General features: G+C 37.7%; 1 protein-coding gene and 1 long non-coding RNA gene across 8 annotated transcripts in view; one reads left to right on the top strand and one right to left on the bottom strand.

Annotated features, from left to right (window-relative positions):
* The window catches only part of LOC122215798, a 28,430-nt gene extending 13,953 nt beyond the window's left edge, over nt 1–14,477 (top strand). For all 4 annotated transcript variants that reach the window (XR_006200534.1, XR_006200533.1, XR_006200536.1 and 1 more), the window contains one exon: nt 14,402–14,477. This is a non-coding gene — a long non-coding RNA (uncharacterized LOC122215798). The remainder of the gene's footprint in view (nt 1–14,401) is intronic.
* Nucleotides 4,244–15,518, bottom strand: part of MCM8 (minichromosome maintenance 8 homologous recombination repair factor) — a 44,299-nt gene continuing 33,024 nt past the window's right edge. For 2 of the 4 annotated variants that reach the window (XM_042931585.1, XM_042931584.1), the window contains exons 14-19: nt 14,366–14,561; nt 12,447–12,666; nt 11,940–12,149; nt 10,568–10,644; nt 6,754–6,943; nt 4,244–4,591 (exon numbers count right to left, since the gene is read on the bottom strand). In XM_042931585.1, the coding sequence (XP_042787519.1) occupies nt 4,499–4,591; nt 6,754–6,943; nt 10,568–10,644; nt 11,940–12,149; nt 12,447–12,666; nt 14,366–14,561 (986 nt within the window). In that variant the 3' untranslated portion in view covers nt 4,244–4,498. Of the gene's footprint in view, nt 4,592–6,753; nt 6,944–7,139; nt 7,162–7,417; nt 7,508–10,567; nt 10,645–11,939; nt 12,150–12,446; nt 12,667–14,365; nt 14,562–15,518 lie in introns of those variants that run through there. The other 2 variants (XR_006200530.1, XR_006200531.1) reach the window with 2 other exon arrangements.

Genomic DNA, 15,518 nt, shown 5'->3' with positions numbered 1-15,518 from the left:
CCCTGTGAATAACTTTTTGTGGCTCTTTTGGTACGTGTTGGGGAGGGGGACATTCTTCCACCTTTCTGCAGGGGCGGTCATTTCCCAGTGTCCCTGGTACAGAAGTGGCATCAGTGGGGCGCCTGGGTGGCGCAGTCGGTTAAGCGTCCGACTTCAGCCAGGTCACGATCTCGCAGTCCGTGAGTTCGAGCCCCGCGTCAGGCTCTGGGCTGATGGCTCGGAGCCTGGAGCCTGTTTCCGATTCTGTGTCTCCCTCTCTCTCTGCCCCTCCCCCGTTCATGCTCTGCCTCTCTCTGTCCCAAAAATAAATAAAAAACGTTGAAAAAAAAAAAAAAACTTTAAAATTATAAAAAAAAAAAAAAAAAAAAGAAGTGGCATCAGTGGACCAGGGAGGCACAGCACTCTCCTCTAGTGCCTCGTGTGGCAGTAGGGTGACAGTGGCTTGGTCTTCAGACCAATCCTAAGGCATGGTTTTAGAAACTGCTCCTTGAAGCTCAGCCTTTGGTTCTCCAGTCTTCCAATAATTCTGTGAGCTAACCAAAATTCTTTTAAAAAACCCTAATTTTCCTACTTAATCAAGTCAGGTTTTTTACTATTTGCAGTCAAGATGCTGCAAACTATAGCCAAATGGGCCAAATCTGACCCACTACCTATTATTATTAAATGTTTTTTTTTAATTAAAATATTTACTACTGTCAACATGACATTTTTCTGAAATTCATGGGTGCCTGGGTGGCTCAGTTGGTTAAGCATCCGACTTCGGCTCAGGTCACGATCTTCTGCTTTGTGAGTCCGAGCCCTGTGTTGGGCTCTGTGCTGACAGCTGAGAACCTGGAGCCTGTTTCAGATTCTGTGTCTCCTTTCTCTCTGCTCCTCCCTTGCTTGTGCTCTCTACATCTCTCAAAAATAAACTTAAGAAGTTAAAAAAAAAATTAAAATAAATAAACTTAAAAAAACAATCTTGTAGGCAAGGTTCCATTGTTTTACTGATGAATATTGCTTTGGAGAAATTTGAGCATAGCCAGATTTTTTTTTTTCCTCCTTCATGGTGGCTTATCAGTGTGACTTCTCATTTAACCTCTCCTGTTCTATTTCTTGTGTTCCAGCAAGATCCAGAGAAGCTGCTGCTGCCAACCTGTATGCCATATTCACACTATTACAAACATGGGGTTTTACTTTTTACCCCCAAAGATATTTAAAGTATACTTTAAGAAATACACTTTGTTGGTTTCTTCTAAGATATTCACCAATAGGCATCGTCTCGCGTCTTCCCTCCTGTAAGGCTACCTGGGTCATCCTGACAGCTTTTGGCAGCTTTTCCTAGCGTGTTGGGGTTTGGGGTTTCAGTTGTTTCCTAGTTCACAGAAGGTGGACTATATATTTGTATTTCTCAGTTTCCTTGTTGGTTTTGAGCAACTTCATAGGAGAAAAAGAGGAGAATGCCTCCATCTTATTAGTAGAAATCCTTTTTATGCTCTTATTATTTTTCATAGTCTTACGTCAAATTGCTTACCTACTTTGGTTAAGTTCTGTGTCCTCATTCACAAGTGGTATAATCACCCACTGTCTGTGTATCCACCTCAGAGGGGTATGTGTCAAAAATCCGTTCCACCTGCTGGGGCAGCAACGGAATAAAGTGGAGTCTTCATCCTTATAAAGCAGTACAAGAGAGGGTGGCTTGATCCAGAATAGTGGAACTGGAACCAATTAAAGATACTGAGCAAACTTGTTGATGGACTGATACAGGGATAAGAGAAAAAAAGAGGTAACGGTAACACCAATATTTTTGGCATGAGAGACCACCAGGATAGTTATTAAACATTATACAATTTCAGGATACCTGGGAAAAGGGAAGATCTAAGCACCTTCTCAAGAAGAAAAAAAGGTCACATGCTATGAATAAAAATCACAATGGCCTTGGATTTCTACACTTGATCTTAGCCAAAAGGCTGGGAAGCGATTGTGGTCTTGGATTTCTAAACAGCAACATCCAATTTTAGTTTTACAAACTAAAATTCTATGCCCAATCCAGAGGTAAGGGTAGAATTTGCCTTATGAACTTTTTCTCAGGAAGCTACTAGAAGATCGATTCTACTAAAAGGAGGGAGTGAAACAAGAAAGAGGACATAGAACTAAATTGGAAAGAAATGGGAAACTGTGTATGTGTATTTATGTACGTACACAGAATAGGAGAACAGCATCCTCACCCTCTGTGTAGTGAGTTGAGGCGGCTTGGTTTTAATAAGCCTTACACAGCTGTTGACTTAATATAGGTACATATTTGGGGCCCCTGGGTGGCTCAATTGGTTGAGCGTCCAACTTTGGCTCAGGTCATGATCTCATGATTTGTGAATTCAAGCCCCACATCGGACTCGCTATCACTGTGGAGCTAGCTTGGGATCCTCTGTCCCCTTTTCTCTCTGCCCCTCCCCAGCTTGTACTCTCTCTGTCTCTTTCTCTCAAAAACAAACATTAAAAAAAAAAAAAAACCTGGCACAAAAACAGGCACATAGACCAATGGAATAGAATAGAAACCCCAGAACTAGACCCACAAACGTATGGCCAACACATCTTTGACAAAGCAGGAAAGAACATCCAATGGAAAAAAGACAGTCTCTTTAACAAATGGTGCTGGGAGAACTGGACAGCAACATGCAGAAGGTTGAAACTAGACCACTTTCTCACACCATTCACAAAAATAAACTCAAAATGGATAAAGGACCTGAATGTGAGACAGGAAACCATCAAAACCTTAGAGGAGAAAGCAGGAAAAGACCTCTCTGACCTCAGCCGTAGCAATCTCTTACTCGACACATCCCCAAAGGCAAGGGAATTAAAAGCAAAAGTGAATTACTGGGACCTTATGAAGATAAAAAGCTTCTGCACAGCAAAGGAAACAACCAACAAAACTAAAAGGCAACCAACGGAATGGGAAAAGATATTTGCAAATGACATATCGGACAAAGGGCTAGTATCCAAAATCTATAAAGAGCTCATCAAACTCCACACCCGAAAAACAAATAACCCAGTGAAGAAATGGGCAGAAAACATGAATAGACACTTCTCTAAAGAAGACATCCGGATGGCCAACAGGCACATGAAAAGATGTTCAACGTCGCTCCTTATCAGGGAAATACAAATCAAAACCACACTCAGATATCACCTCACGCCAGTCAGAGTGGCCAAAATGAACAAATCAGGAGACTATAGATGCTGGAGAGGATGTGGAGAAACGGGAACCCTCTTGCACTGTTGGTGGGAATGCAAATTGGTGCAGCCGCTCTGGAAAGCAGTGTGGAGGTTCCTCAGAAAATTAAAAATAGACCTACCCTATGACCCAGCAATAGCACTGCTAGGAATTTATCCAAGGGATACAGGAGTACTGATGCATAGGGGCACTTGTACCCCAATGTTTATAGCAGCACTCTCAACAATAGCCAAATTATGGAAAGAGCCGAAATGTCCATCAACTGATGAATGGATAAAGAAATTGTGGTTTATATACACAATGGAATACTACGTGGCAATGAGAAAAAATGAAATATGGCCTTTTGTAGCAATGTGGATGGAACTGGAGAGTGTGATGCTAAGTGAAATAAGCCATACAGAGAAAGACAGATACCATATGGTTTCACTCTTATGTGGATCCTGAGAAACTTAACAGAAACCCATGGGGGAGGGGAAGGAAAAAAAAAAAAAAAAAAAAAAAAAGAGGTTAGAGTGGGAGAGAGCCAAAGCATAAGAGACTGTTAAAAACTGAGAACAAACTGAGGGTTGATGGGGGGTGGGAGGGAGGGGAGGGTGGGTGATGGGTATTGAGGAGGGCACCTTTGGGATGAGCACTGGGTGTTGTATGGAAACCAATTTGACAATAAATTTCATATATTAAATAAATAAATAAATAAATAAATAAATAAATAAATAAATAAAAATAAAAAATAGTAAAATACGAAAAAAAAAAAACAAAAAACAAAAAACCAAAACCCACAGGTACATATTTAACTTTGGTAATAAAACATAATATGGTTTAAAATTTTTTTCAGTAACTAAGATGTTAAATTAAATGTGTCAATATAAAATATTTCCAAACTTTTTTTGGAATTGAAAGTTGGTTTCAATTTATTTCCGAAAGATATTCATTTTTTGTGTGTCAGAGCTATTTAAACATTAAGATGTAACTTAGCAAATGTTTACTCAGATGGACATTTTATAGAAAAAAAGTAAGAATAAAAGAGGTCAAAAATACAACTATATATAATACATATAATTACATCATTTAAAAATATAAACAATTTATTTTTCTCATCTTTCAGAGAAGCTGTAAAAACTAAACACATGGCTTTATCACTTCTTAAATCTTTTTTCCTATTACATTAATTTTAGGACATCATTTTCCAGACAACAATATATATATATATATATTTTTTTACATACTCTTTATTACTGAGATAGTTTTAAATTGCTAATAATCTCAAGACGTCCTGGGTTGGTAGTCATTTTACATAGTTTGAAGTTGGTAGACCTTTGGGCCTTTTTTCAAGAGGTAACCTTGGTCATTTAGTGACCCGATAAAATTTTCAAAATCAGCAACCTGGAATAAAACATCAAAAAACAGCCCATTAAATAATATGCAAAAACATGATTTATAAAATGAATCTCTCAAACCATAACATGCATTTCTCAAGTTTCTTGGGCAAATAAATTTATTTGTACTTTCTCATAGAGAAAACTGCTTACATATGAGCTTTCAATTCTATTGTGAGATTCTATTCTATTTGATTAGCCGAGCTAATCAAAATTAAAAACTCCAGTATCCAGAGTATTTTTTGTATTTGTTTTAGATTAGCTTCAAAACAAAAATTAGAGTAGCTCCAATTTTGAAATTGAGTGGGCAGTTTTCCATATAAACTGTCTTACATGTTTAAAGTCTTATTACATTCATTTTCACTAAAACTTTCAAGTAGCAGAACAGGTGAAATCATGTCTATTTTTTTTTAATGTTTATTTATTTCTGAGAGAGAGAGAGAGAGAGAGAGAGAGAGGCAGAGAGGGAGACATAGAATCCGAAGCAGGCTCCAGGCTCCAGGCTCCGAGCTGTCAGCACAGAGCCTGACGTGGGGCTTGAACTCACGGACCCCAAGATCATGACCTGAGCCGAAGTCGGCCCCTGGAATCATGTCTGTTGAACAAACGAGGAAACAGAGATGCAAAGATGTAAGTTGACTTGCCCACAAGAGATTTTGTCAGAAAAACATGGAAAGTGAGTCTCTTATGTTTCCTTCAACTATCAAGATGCTAAAAAAGAGGTAGGTATGCATTTTAGATAAAAACTGCTGGGTTTTTTTGTTTTTGTTTTTTGTTTTTAGGTAGGCTTTACACCCAGAGTAGGGTCCAACATGGGGCTTGAACTCATGACCCTGAGATCAAGATCTGAGCTGAGACCAAGAATGGGATGTGTAACTGACTGAGCCACCCAGGAACCCTAACACTGCTAGGTTTTGTTTTTTTTTTTTTTTTTTTTTAAAGCTCTGAGCAGCTAATTTCATAGCTTAAATAAAGAAAATACTTCAAAAAAGCCTATTCCATTCTTTTCATCCAAATATTTTATTATTTTTTCAATCTCCATTATATTTATTTACTTTAAAATTTTAGTTCCAGTGTAGTTAACATACAGTGTTCATTTCAGATGAACAATATAGCAATTCAACAATTCCATATATTACTTAGTGCTCGTGATACTTTTTTTTGCAAAGATTTTATTTTTATTTATTCATTTAAGCTTATTTATTTATTTTGAAAGAAAGAGAGAGAGAGAAAATGAGCAGGGGAGGGGCAGAGAGAGAGGGAGGGAGAGTAGCTCAAGCAGACTCTGCATCATCAGTGCAGAGCCCAATATGGGGCTCAAACCCACAAACCATGAGACCATGACCTAAGCCAAAATCAAGAATCTAACACTTAACTGACTGAGCCACCATAGGTGCCCCAGCAAAGATTTTATTCTTAAGTAATCTCTGCACCCAACATGGGGCTCAAGTTTACCACCCTGAGATTAAGAGGAGCACACTCCACCAACTGAGCAAGCCAGGTGCCCCTGATAAAGTGTGCTCTTAATCCCCATCACTTATTTCACCCACTCCCTCACCCACCTCCCCTCTGATAACCATCTGTTTGTTCACTATAGCTAAGAGTCTGTTTCTTCGGGGCGCCTGGATGGCTCAGTCAGTTAACCGTCCAACTGGCTCAAGTCATGATCTGCGGTTAGTGAGTTCGAGCCCCGTGTCAGGCTCTGTGCTGACCTGGAGCCTGCTTCAGATCCTGCGTCTCCCTCTCTGCCCCTCCCCCACTCATCTCAGTCTCTCTCTCTCTCTCTCTCAAAAATAAATATGTTTATTTTTGAGAGAGAGAGAGAACGAGCGAGCACATGTGCGTGCTCTCTCTCTCTATACCACATCTTCTTTATCCCTTCATCCAACAATTGGCACTTGGGCTGTTTCCATATTTTGGCTATTGTAAATAATGCTGCAATAAACACAGGGGTGCATGTATTCCTTTGAATTCCTTTGTATTCTTTGGGTAAATGTACCATAGTGAGATTGCTGAATCATAGATAGGGTAGTTCTACTTTTAATTTTTTGAGTAATTTCCATACTGTTTTCCATAGTCATCAAAATATTCTGATATTTAAAAATTCTACACTTAATAAAGACCTCCTGAAATTTTCATAAACAAGATTAACTATTTGGCTTATCATACCTGAATGTTAAGCTCTTTGGCAATCTGCCGAAGTTGTTGAAATTGAAATAAGTTATTGTAAGTTCTTTCAGCAATGTTGTTGAGAGCAGAAATAAATCTTTTTGCTGTTGACCTGTTGCTCATTCCAGAACCATGCTGGGATCGCTCAAAATCTAGGTTTCCAAATTCATCAGAATAAGTTCCTAGCATGCTTAACGAGAAGGGAGGAAAACAGAGTTACCCAATGTAGCACGGCTATGGAAATTTTTGTCCCAGTTCATAAGAAGAAAAATGTGGAAATAACCATGAGACTCACATAGCAAAGATTTCAACATGTATTGCTTGAACAGCCACTACGAAATTCACTATGATATGAACTATGTGCCGATAAAAATATTTTTGGACACAGTTGCCACTTTTAAGAAACATCTACATTTGAAAAGAGAAAAGCGTAAGAATACAAAGTTGATAGACTATGATATAAATGCCTGGAACATTCTTTTTGATTCATGAAAGAAAGAAATTCTAAACATACTAAATTTAGGCTTTAGAGGACAAAGATATGTTCCCAGCTCCTAGTGCAGCACCTGGCAGATGAAAGATGTTTAAAAATACTGTGGGAATGAACTAGAACCGTTCTGCTGACTTGCGGTAATGGTGGTTAGATATTAAAGGATCCACCTACTATTTTTAGTTCTCTGCTGCTTCCTCTTATTTTCACAGTATCATCAAAGAAAGACATATGCACTCTTGCTAGTGGATTTTAGCCAGAAGTCTGAAAACACCAGTGAGAGATAAAATTAGCCATCATTTCTAATCCAGCTCTGTGGATGACTCCCTGCCTGTACAATGGGACAGATATAATCTCACACAAAGCCCAGAGGCAAAGGTGTTATTTAATCAGGAATTGGTTAATCATATATAAACTGGTCACCTGCTAGGCAGTAGACTTGCACTGGTGAATAAAACAGATGTAATTCCTGCCCTTAAGGAGCTTACAGCAATGAGTTTATAGGGTTACTAAAAACATAGCTTTGTTTTGTTTCCTGATAAGAGCTTACGTGAAAGAGAAAGCTGTACAAATAGGAATGAATCATCCAAATCAGACTAATAAATGGTAAGAAATGTAATATGATTATGTAAATATAATAAACCATAGCTTATTTTTCATAAGGTACTTGTCAAAAATGCTTTAAACTACTATGTATTAACAATTCATATTTAGCTTAATTATGTTTAATCACCATATGCTACCCCATTTAGTCCAACAATCCTCTGATCTAGGGACTATTCTTATTCCCATTTTACAGATGAAGAAGCAAAGTGTGGTAAGTTAAGTGACTTGCCAAAGGTTACACAGCCAATGAGTGGAATATCTGGGATTTAAATCTGAGATACATGGCTTCAGATGTGAAGATTTATAAATATCTGAGCCACTTTGCTGAAATAGAAAAAACTCAATGATGTTTCATCTTTGAAGGTGGCTCTATTCTCTTGTGCTTCCTAGTACATTTTTAAAGAAAACTTAAGTGAACTGTTGGCCATAAACATTTAGTTTTTATAGCTATGTGCTTTGATAACTATGATGAACTGTATCACAGTTTAGATTTTATTTTGGCTTCTGCTTCTGCTTAAAATGTAGTTTTATAGATTCAAGACATTAAGTACAAACATTCACAACTCAAGAGAGGGAAACTCTGAAATGGAAGAGTTAATGAATGAAAGATGATTCCCATGGTCAACTTTACTATCAATGCAGTACATTTACTGAGGGTGTGCTGTGTGCTAGGTATGGGCCCTGGGAGTACACTGGTAAAGATGACAGATAGGGTCCCTGCTCTCCTAGAGCATAGACTAAGGACAGAAAGCATGGTAAGTATAATAAAACAGGTAATTCACAACCTAGTCTCTGTGTTTAACTGGATCTTGATATCTACCATGGAAATAACTGCAGTCACTAGGAATCACTAGGAAATAATTCCAATCACTAGGAATCAACCTATTCTTTTTATCTGAAAATTTGTGTAAAAGCCAATAAAGCACATTCAGTTCAAGGAAACAAACTAGTAATTTCATGTAGATACTGCTTATATTTAACAATGAGATCTCTTTTTTCAGGAGTTCAGGAGTAAATTGACAGCCTAAAACTAATTCAGAATTACCAGCAAGGCAACTTTGAGAAGTAGTAGAAAAAAATACAAAGTTACACAAAAAAATATGGAAGAGTTCCTCTTGGATGGAAAAAGTACATGTAAACACTGTCCGACATGAAGATTCAGACATGCAGAATCAATATGGCATTTTTATTGAAAAGGTTTAATGTGTAATTTATAATGTGTAATTCTCAGATATGAGAATGAATCAGACCAGTGGACTTATTGTGGGGAAATACTAGATGGCTGCTTGAGGCAATGTCTGGGGTCTGAGGCCTAAGGAAACTAACTTAGGGTAAAGCCTAAAAAGAGAATGTTACAGGTAAGAGTTTGATCCCTGATTTGCTGGATAGCCCAAGTCTATCCATGATATTATTCAGTAGAGCCAGGCACCAGTAGGTCTAAAGGGTGAGAGATCATTAAATGGAAAAGGAAACCAGGAGTAGCAATGATAGCCCCACTGCCACAGGTGGAGAATTTAAGAGCAGGATGCTCAGGGGAGCCTGGGTGGCTCAGTTGGTTAACCGGCCGACTCTTGGTTTCAGCTCAGGTCATGATCTCATGGTTTGCAGGATCAAGCCCCATGTCAGGCTCTGTGCTGACAGCATGGAGCCTTCTTGGGATTTTCTCTCCCTCTCTCTCTCTCTGCCCCTCTCCCACTCACGCACATGCGCATCCTCTCTCTCTCATAACAAACTTAAAAAAAAAAAAAAAGCAGTCTGTTAAGAAAAATTCTAAACTAAGAGGCAACTTTTTATGATTAAACAAGGAGTCCCTACTAGTGGTCCTTGTTTTTAATTGGGAACAAAGTTAGAATCCAAATTTTTTGTAATTTCGGTTAGGTTCAGTGGCTTTGTTTTCTAGTGAAAAAAGAATCTCTGTTGGGGCAATCTCTAGGTATCTTTTTTTTTTTCCAAGTAAGCCTTACACCTCACATGGGGCTTGAACTCAAGACCCTGAGGTCAAGAGTCACGTGCTCTACCAACTGAGCCAGTCAGGTGCCCTGTAGGCAATCTCTAGGATTCTTATTGGTCTGGTCTGCCAGGAAGCTAGGTCCACCATAAGTCAGGCAGACAACTGGTATTTATGGCCACTCCTTTATTTCACATGCTAGTACACTGAATCCCTGGCAGCACACTGAATGAGACAGTCTAGTAATTCCTAGACTGTCTGGTTGCTGACAAATGGCAACTGAGGGTCTCCAACACAATGAAGTCAACTAGAGAGGGAATGAAGCCAGCTTGGTAAAATTTTCATCTACAAGACCCCTCAAACCCTAGTACTGAATCGTGTAAAAGAGGAAACTGACAGTCCAAGCACAGTAGAATATTAAACCAACAGGATATTTATACAAAAGGGAATGTTAGGAATTGGTTGAAAGGGTTGGTAGTCATTAAGTGTTAATGATGATTTTACCCATTATGAGGCTGTTCCTTTTGAGTATTCTCAAAATATGTATTTTTGAATTGATTTTATAACTATGTGAATGTATACCCATTCAAAACATTTTAATATAAAGATTGTTTCTTTATACAAATATTTTAAACCAAGAAAATATAGTTTGTTAAAAGGATCCAATGGGCTAAGTAAAAATAATTTTGCTTGGCATAATTAAATATTTAATTTGAGATGAAACGATGACTGATATTTCATTTAAAACAGCATTTAAAATTTAATCTTACCTATACTTCATAACTTCAACTATATCCTCAGCATCTTCTTTGGTTGCTTCTTCTCTTAATTCCAACCTTGCTCGTGCCTTTGAAATAAAAAAACCATTTTTAAATAACAACAGTAAGTATATTTGACATTGTTTGAGCAGGTAAAGTAGGTCTAAGATTGTTTCATTTATTCATTTTACACAAAAACTGATTGCAGGAGGAGGACTATAATATCAAAGTCAGAATAAAATTATCTGAAAACTTGAGTATGAAAACAATCACTCATTTTATTTTAAAAAATTTTTAATGTTTGTTTATTTTTGAGAAAGAGAGAGAGAGACAGTATGCGAGCAGTGGAGGAGCAGAGAGAGAGGAAGACAGAGAACCTGAAGCGGCTCCAGGCTCTGAGCTGTCAGCACAGAGCCTGACGTGGGGCTCGAACCTATGAACAAAAGATCATGACTGAACCAAAGTCAGACATTTAACTGACTGAGCCACTCTGGCACCCCAATCGCTCATTTAAAATACGGATTAGGGGCACCTGGGTGGCTCAGTCAGTTAAATGTCCAACTCTTGATTTTGGCTCAGGTCATGATCTCACAGTTTGTGGATTCGAGCCCCACACTGGGTTCCACGCTGACAGCATAGGGGCTGCTTGGGATTCTCTCTCCCTCTCTCTCTCTGCTCCTCCCCCCCAACAACATAAACAAATAAACTTAATAAACTAAATAAATGAACTAAATAAAGTAGGATTAAAACCTATTTTTATCTAACATATATCTTTCTGAGTGTTCATTTCAGAAAATTTGATTATGAAATACCCTTGGTTTTTCCTTGCCTTTTACTTTCAGGAAATCATGCCTAACCAATTTGTTAAAACAACATAGAAGAAATAATCTGATTTTAAAGCAAAAAGCCCAAACTCCAGCTATTTTAACTGCCAGAGTTCTCTTAGCATTCCAAACCTGTGAATAAATGTTACTGCTATTAGAAAAACAGGTACTATCCTTATGGACCTGTCATGTATCAAATCAAATACTGACATATTCCATGCTCCCATATATTCAACTTAGAATCTCAGAATCCTTAATTAACCTAACTACTTGTCACACTCCAGGAGTCTTCAATGTCATTAAAAGGGCGGGCGGGGGGGGGGGGGGGGGGGGGGGGGGGGGGAGTTGCATGGTTAGTAACTGGTTCTGTGCCTAGAAAGAAGTGGCTTGATTGGCTCTGTTACAGATATGGCCAAACATTTTTAAACATTTTTATACATCCATTTCTAATTGCCTCTCAGCTGGAAGAAAAATCAAGTTAATTATGCAGGAAATTGACAGAAATCATACCACCTCTTGCCCCCATTTTTAAGTCAAAAAAGCATGAATTTGAAACAAACCTCTGTTAGACGAATCAGAGATTCCAGCTGCCTAGTAGTGATTGGTGAGCTATTTAACCGCTGGCTCTGTTTCCGGAGCTCAAGGTAAAAATCTTGAAGAATCTGAGCAGCTTCTGTGGACAGCCTTGGATAGACATACTGCCGAGCATAACCAATGTACTTTCTCAACAGCTGGTGGGGAATTAGATCTATTTTTTCTCCAGGAACCACCTGAAGCATGATAAAAAAAGATTACAAGGATAGCAAATAAAATCTTTCTGTTAAAATAACCTGTTTAGATACATATAAAGTTCTAAAAGACTTTCCAAAGAAGCCCAACACTGTAGTTCCAGCTCTGAGTCTAGGTGACAGATTATTTCTAATGCAGTTTATATAAACCCTACTACTGTAATATAAAAGGTTTTGGCATGAAAGCTTATATATTACTACTCTACAATAAGCAACATACTGAACTCTGACATCCAAACAGAACCGAAATGAATGACTAAGGAGCGGAAACATTCATACCTTTAATCTTTCTGATAATGGTTTATCAGACACCACTTCAAGTACGGAAGTATTTGAATCTTGACTATTCATGCGAGCTACAGTGGCTCCGCTAACAGTTCTCTGCTTTCCAGCTCTTATTGCAATCACATGTTCAGAGAGTAAGTGATCATGGTCCTCATTTGGGGTGTCTAACAGGATAAAGACCAAATCAAATCTGGACAGCAGGGCACTCCCCATTCTAAGAGGCAGGGAAGAAGGAAGAAACAATGATTGGAATCAAAACAAGTAGAAAACCATTTACTTATTTACTATTGAAGTTCCATGTAGAACTTTAAAAAAATAAAGTTTATGTTAAAGAAACAAACAATAGCTTTTGTATTCGATACACCCACCAACTCTGGAGAGACACCAGGCCACACACCAGTCATACATGTACCTACCTTTGGTAGGTTAATGATAAGGCCCCTTCTCACACCATGTCTGTGTTCTATATTACTACCTAATGGTAAGTTTCACAATGCCTTTGAATTTTAAAACAAATGCTATATGATACACCAGGGGTTATCTAGTTGGGTCGTTTTAATCTTTTGTATGTTTTCTTTCACCAAGACATTGAGTCTCTCAAAGCATCTATGATTATTTAGATTAAAAAACCCACTTTTTCTTAGAAGTCATTAGAATCATTATAATAAAAATGCTGTGTTCTACTTAGTCATCGTCCCTGATCCCACCAATCAGATTATCCTTCTATTTGAGACAATAAAACTGAAATTCAGAGTAGCTAAAGAATTTGGTCAACACCCCAAAACAGGTTTAGGTACCACTAAAAACCAGAATCTAAAAACCAACTCCTTGTTCAATAGGATCTTTCTAATATAGCACTTTGTCATTTTAATAAGAAAAACTAATAGATTGACTTTTTTTTTTTTTTTTTTTTTAAAAGTAGGCTTCATACCCAGCATAGGGCTTGAACTCATGACCTGAGATCAAGACCTGAACTGAGATCAAGAGCTGGCCACTTAACCGACTGAGCCACCCAGGGGTCCCTAGATTGACTTTTTTGGTGGTGGTGGTATAGCATCTCCAAGTACTACTGTATATTTTGCCATGTACCATTTCTGTATTAAAGGTACAAATTATCAAATACTAGGAAATTTGGGTTTTTTCCCTCTAGAATTTAAGCTTCCAATTTTTCACATGAGGCATTCTTTTGTCTTTTTCTCACTTCCACAATCACTTCAACCTATTTTCCCCTCCCTATGCCTTTTGTCCAACCTGTACAGAACAAACTAGAAGACAAAGCATACACACATACCAATACAAACTCTGTTTTGGGGAAAAAGTGGGGTCATACCCCATTTGTAAATATGTAATGTGCTCTTTTCACTTAACAGTAAGCACAGACATGTTTCCCTATCGGCACACACAGAGCTACTTCCATTTTTATACCTGCTATTCTCCACTGTTCAGCCTTCCATAGTTTAACCACTTTCCTACCAATGCGCATTTTAAGCTGTTTCCGCTTTTTGTCTGTGATATACAATGGCATAATACCCAACCTGTAAATGCGTCTCTGTGCACTTACATGACTATTTCTGTGAGTATGATTCCTAAAAGTAGAACTAGCTAAAACAAATGGAATGTATATTTCAAACAGTGATAATAAACATGCCAGTTGTCCTTCAATACGCTAACCTGAATATGTGAGAACTTATTTTCCCAACCCTTTGCCAATAATGATTATTAATATATAAAATGTTTGCCAATCTGGTAGCTATCAATGGTACTTCATTGCTTTAATTTGTTGTGCTCAACATGTTTTTGTACATTTACTAGAAATTATCATTTCTGTGAACTATTATGTCCTCAGTTATCTTTTTCTTATTGATTTATAAGGATTCAATACATTAAAGGTATAAATATCCAAAGAGACTTACTTTAAATTCTCAGAAACTGTTTTGGCTTTATTGTAGTGTCCTCCAACTGGATTTGCAGCAGCGACGATGGAAGTTCTTGCAGGGAGGCTACAAACCATGCCAGCCTTAGCAAGACTAATACTCTGTTGTTCCATAGCTTCTAACAAGGCTTGATGTTGATTCCCCATCTTATCAAATTCATCTATCCCACAAATACCTACAGTCACAGTAAAATAATACAGACAAAAAGATTTCTTTGGTTAAGTTCCAAATCTTACAGGATGGAAACTGTTCCACAATAAGGAAATTATTTGTAATTGTTTCCAGCAGTTAAAATTATAAAATGTCATACAGTAGAGAATTTGTGCTTGTTTTACAGCAAATAAAACACTTGTCGTAACTAACTTTTATGTAATATTTTCTCATTCAACATTTTTCATAGGCAAGGCATGTGTTGTGAGTGCTACAAAAATGAAGATACGAATGACCCTCAGAAAGCTTAAAGACTTATGTTCAAACAGGTGAAATAAGAGATATGCATATTCAAAAGATAGTATATTTCAACAACTACATGAGATAGGCATAATTATATAAGATCAGTTTTCTCGGGTAAGGAAAGGACATTTGAGCAAAAACTTCAAGGAGGAAAGGGAACAAGCCTTGTGGACTTATCTGGAGTAAGGGAAGCACAGGCAAAGGGAATAACAAGTAAAAAAGCCTAATGCAGGAATGTAAAATGTGCTGGTGGTGTAACTGGAGAATAAGAAGGAAGTAGTAGATAATGAGGCAAAAGAGGTGATTAAAAGGCCAGAATGTGAATGGCCCTGGACTACTGTCAAGCCTTGAGCTTTCACTCCGAGTGAGATAGGAAGCCACTGGAGGGTTTTGAGCAGGAGAATAACTTTATCTGAGTTTTAACAGGATTGTTCTGCCTTGTTAAGAACAATGGAAAGGGCAAGGGTGGTCACAAGCATTCCAACTAGGAGATCACAGTAATAATCCATGTAAGAGATGATGGTGTCTTGGATCAGGGTAGCAGCAATGGAGAAGAGTCTCGATACTGTATATATATACATATATATATATATATATATATATATATATATATATATATATATGGAAGGTAGAGCCCACAATATTTGTTAATAGACTGGATGTGGGGTATATGTAAAAG

The sequence above is a fragment of the Panthera leo genome, chromosome A3 (assembly GCF_018350215.1).
Source record: "Panthera leo isolate Ple1 chromosome A3, P.leo_Ple1_pat1.1, whole genome shotgun sequence".
Classification (NCBI taxonomy): Eukaryota; Metazoa; Chordata; class Mammalia; order Carnivora; family Felidae; genus Panthera; species Panthera leo.
This window is presented reverse-complemented; position numbering and strand designations above follow the sequence as displayed.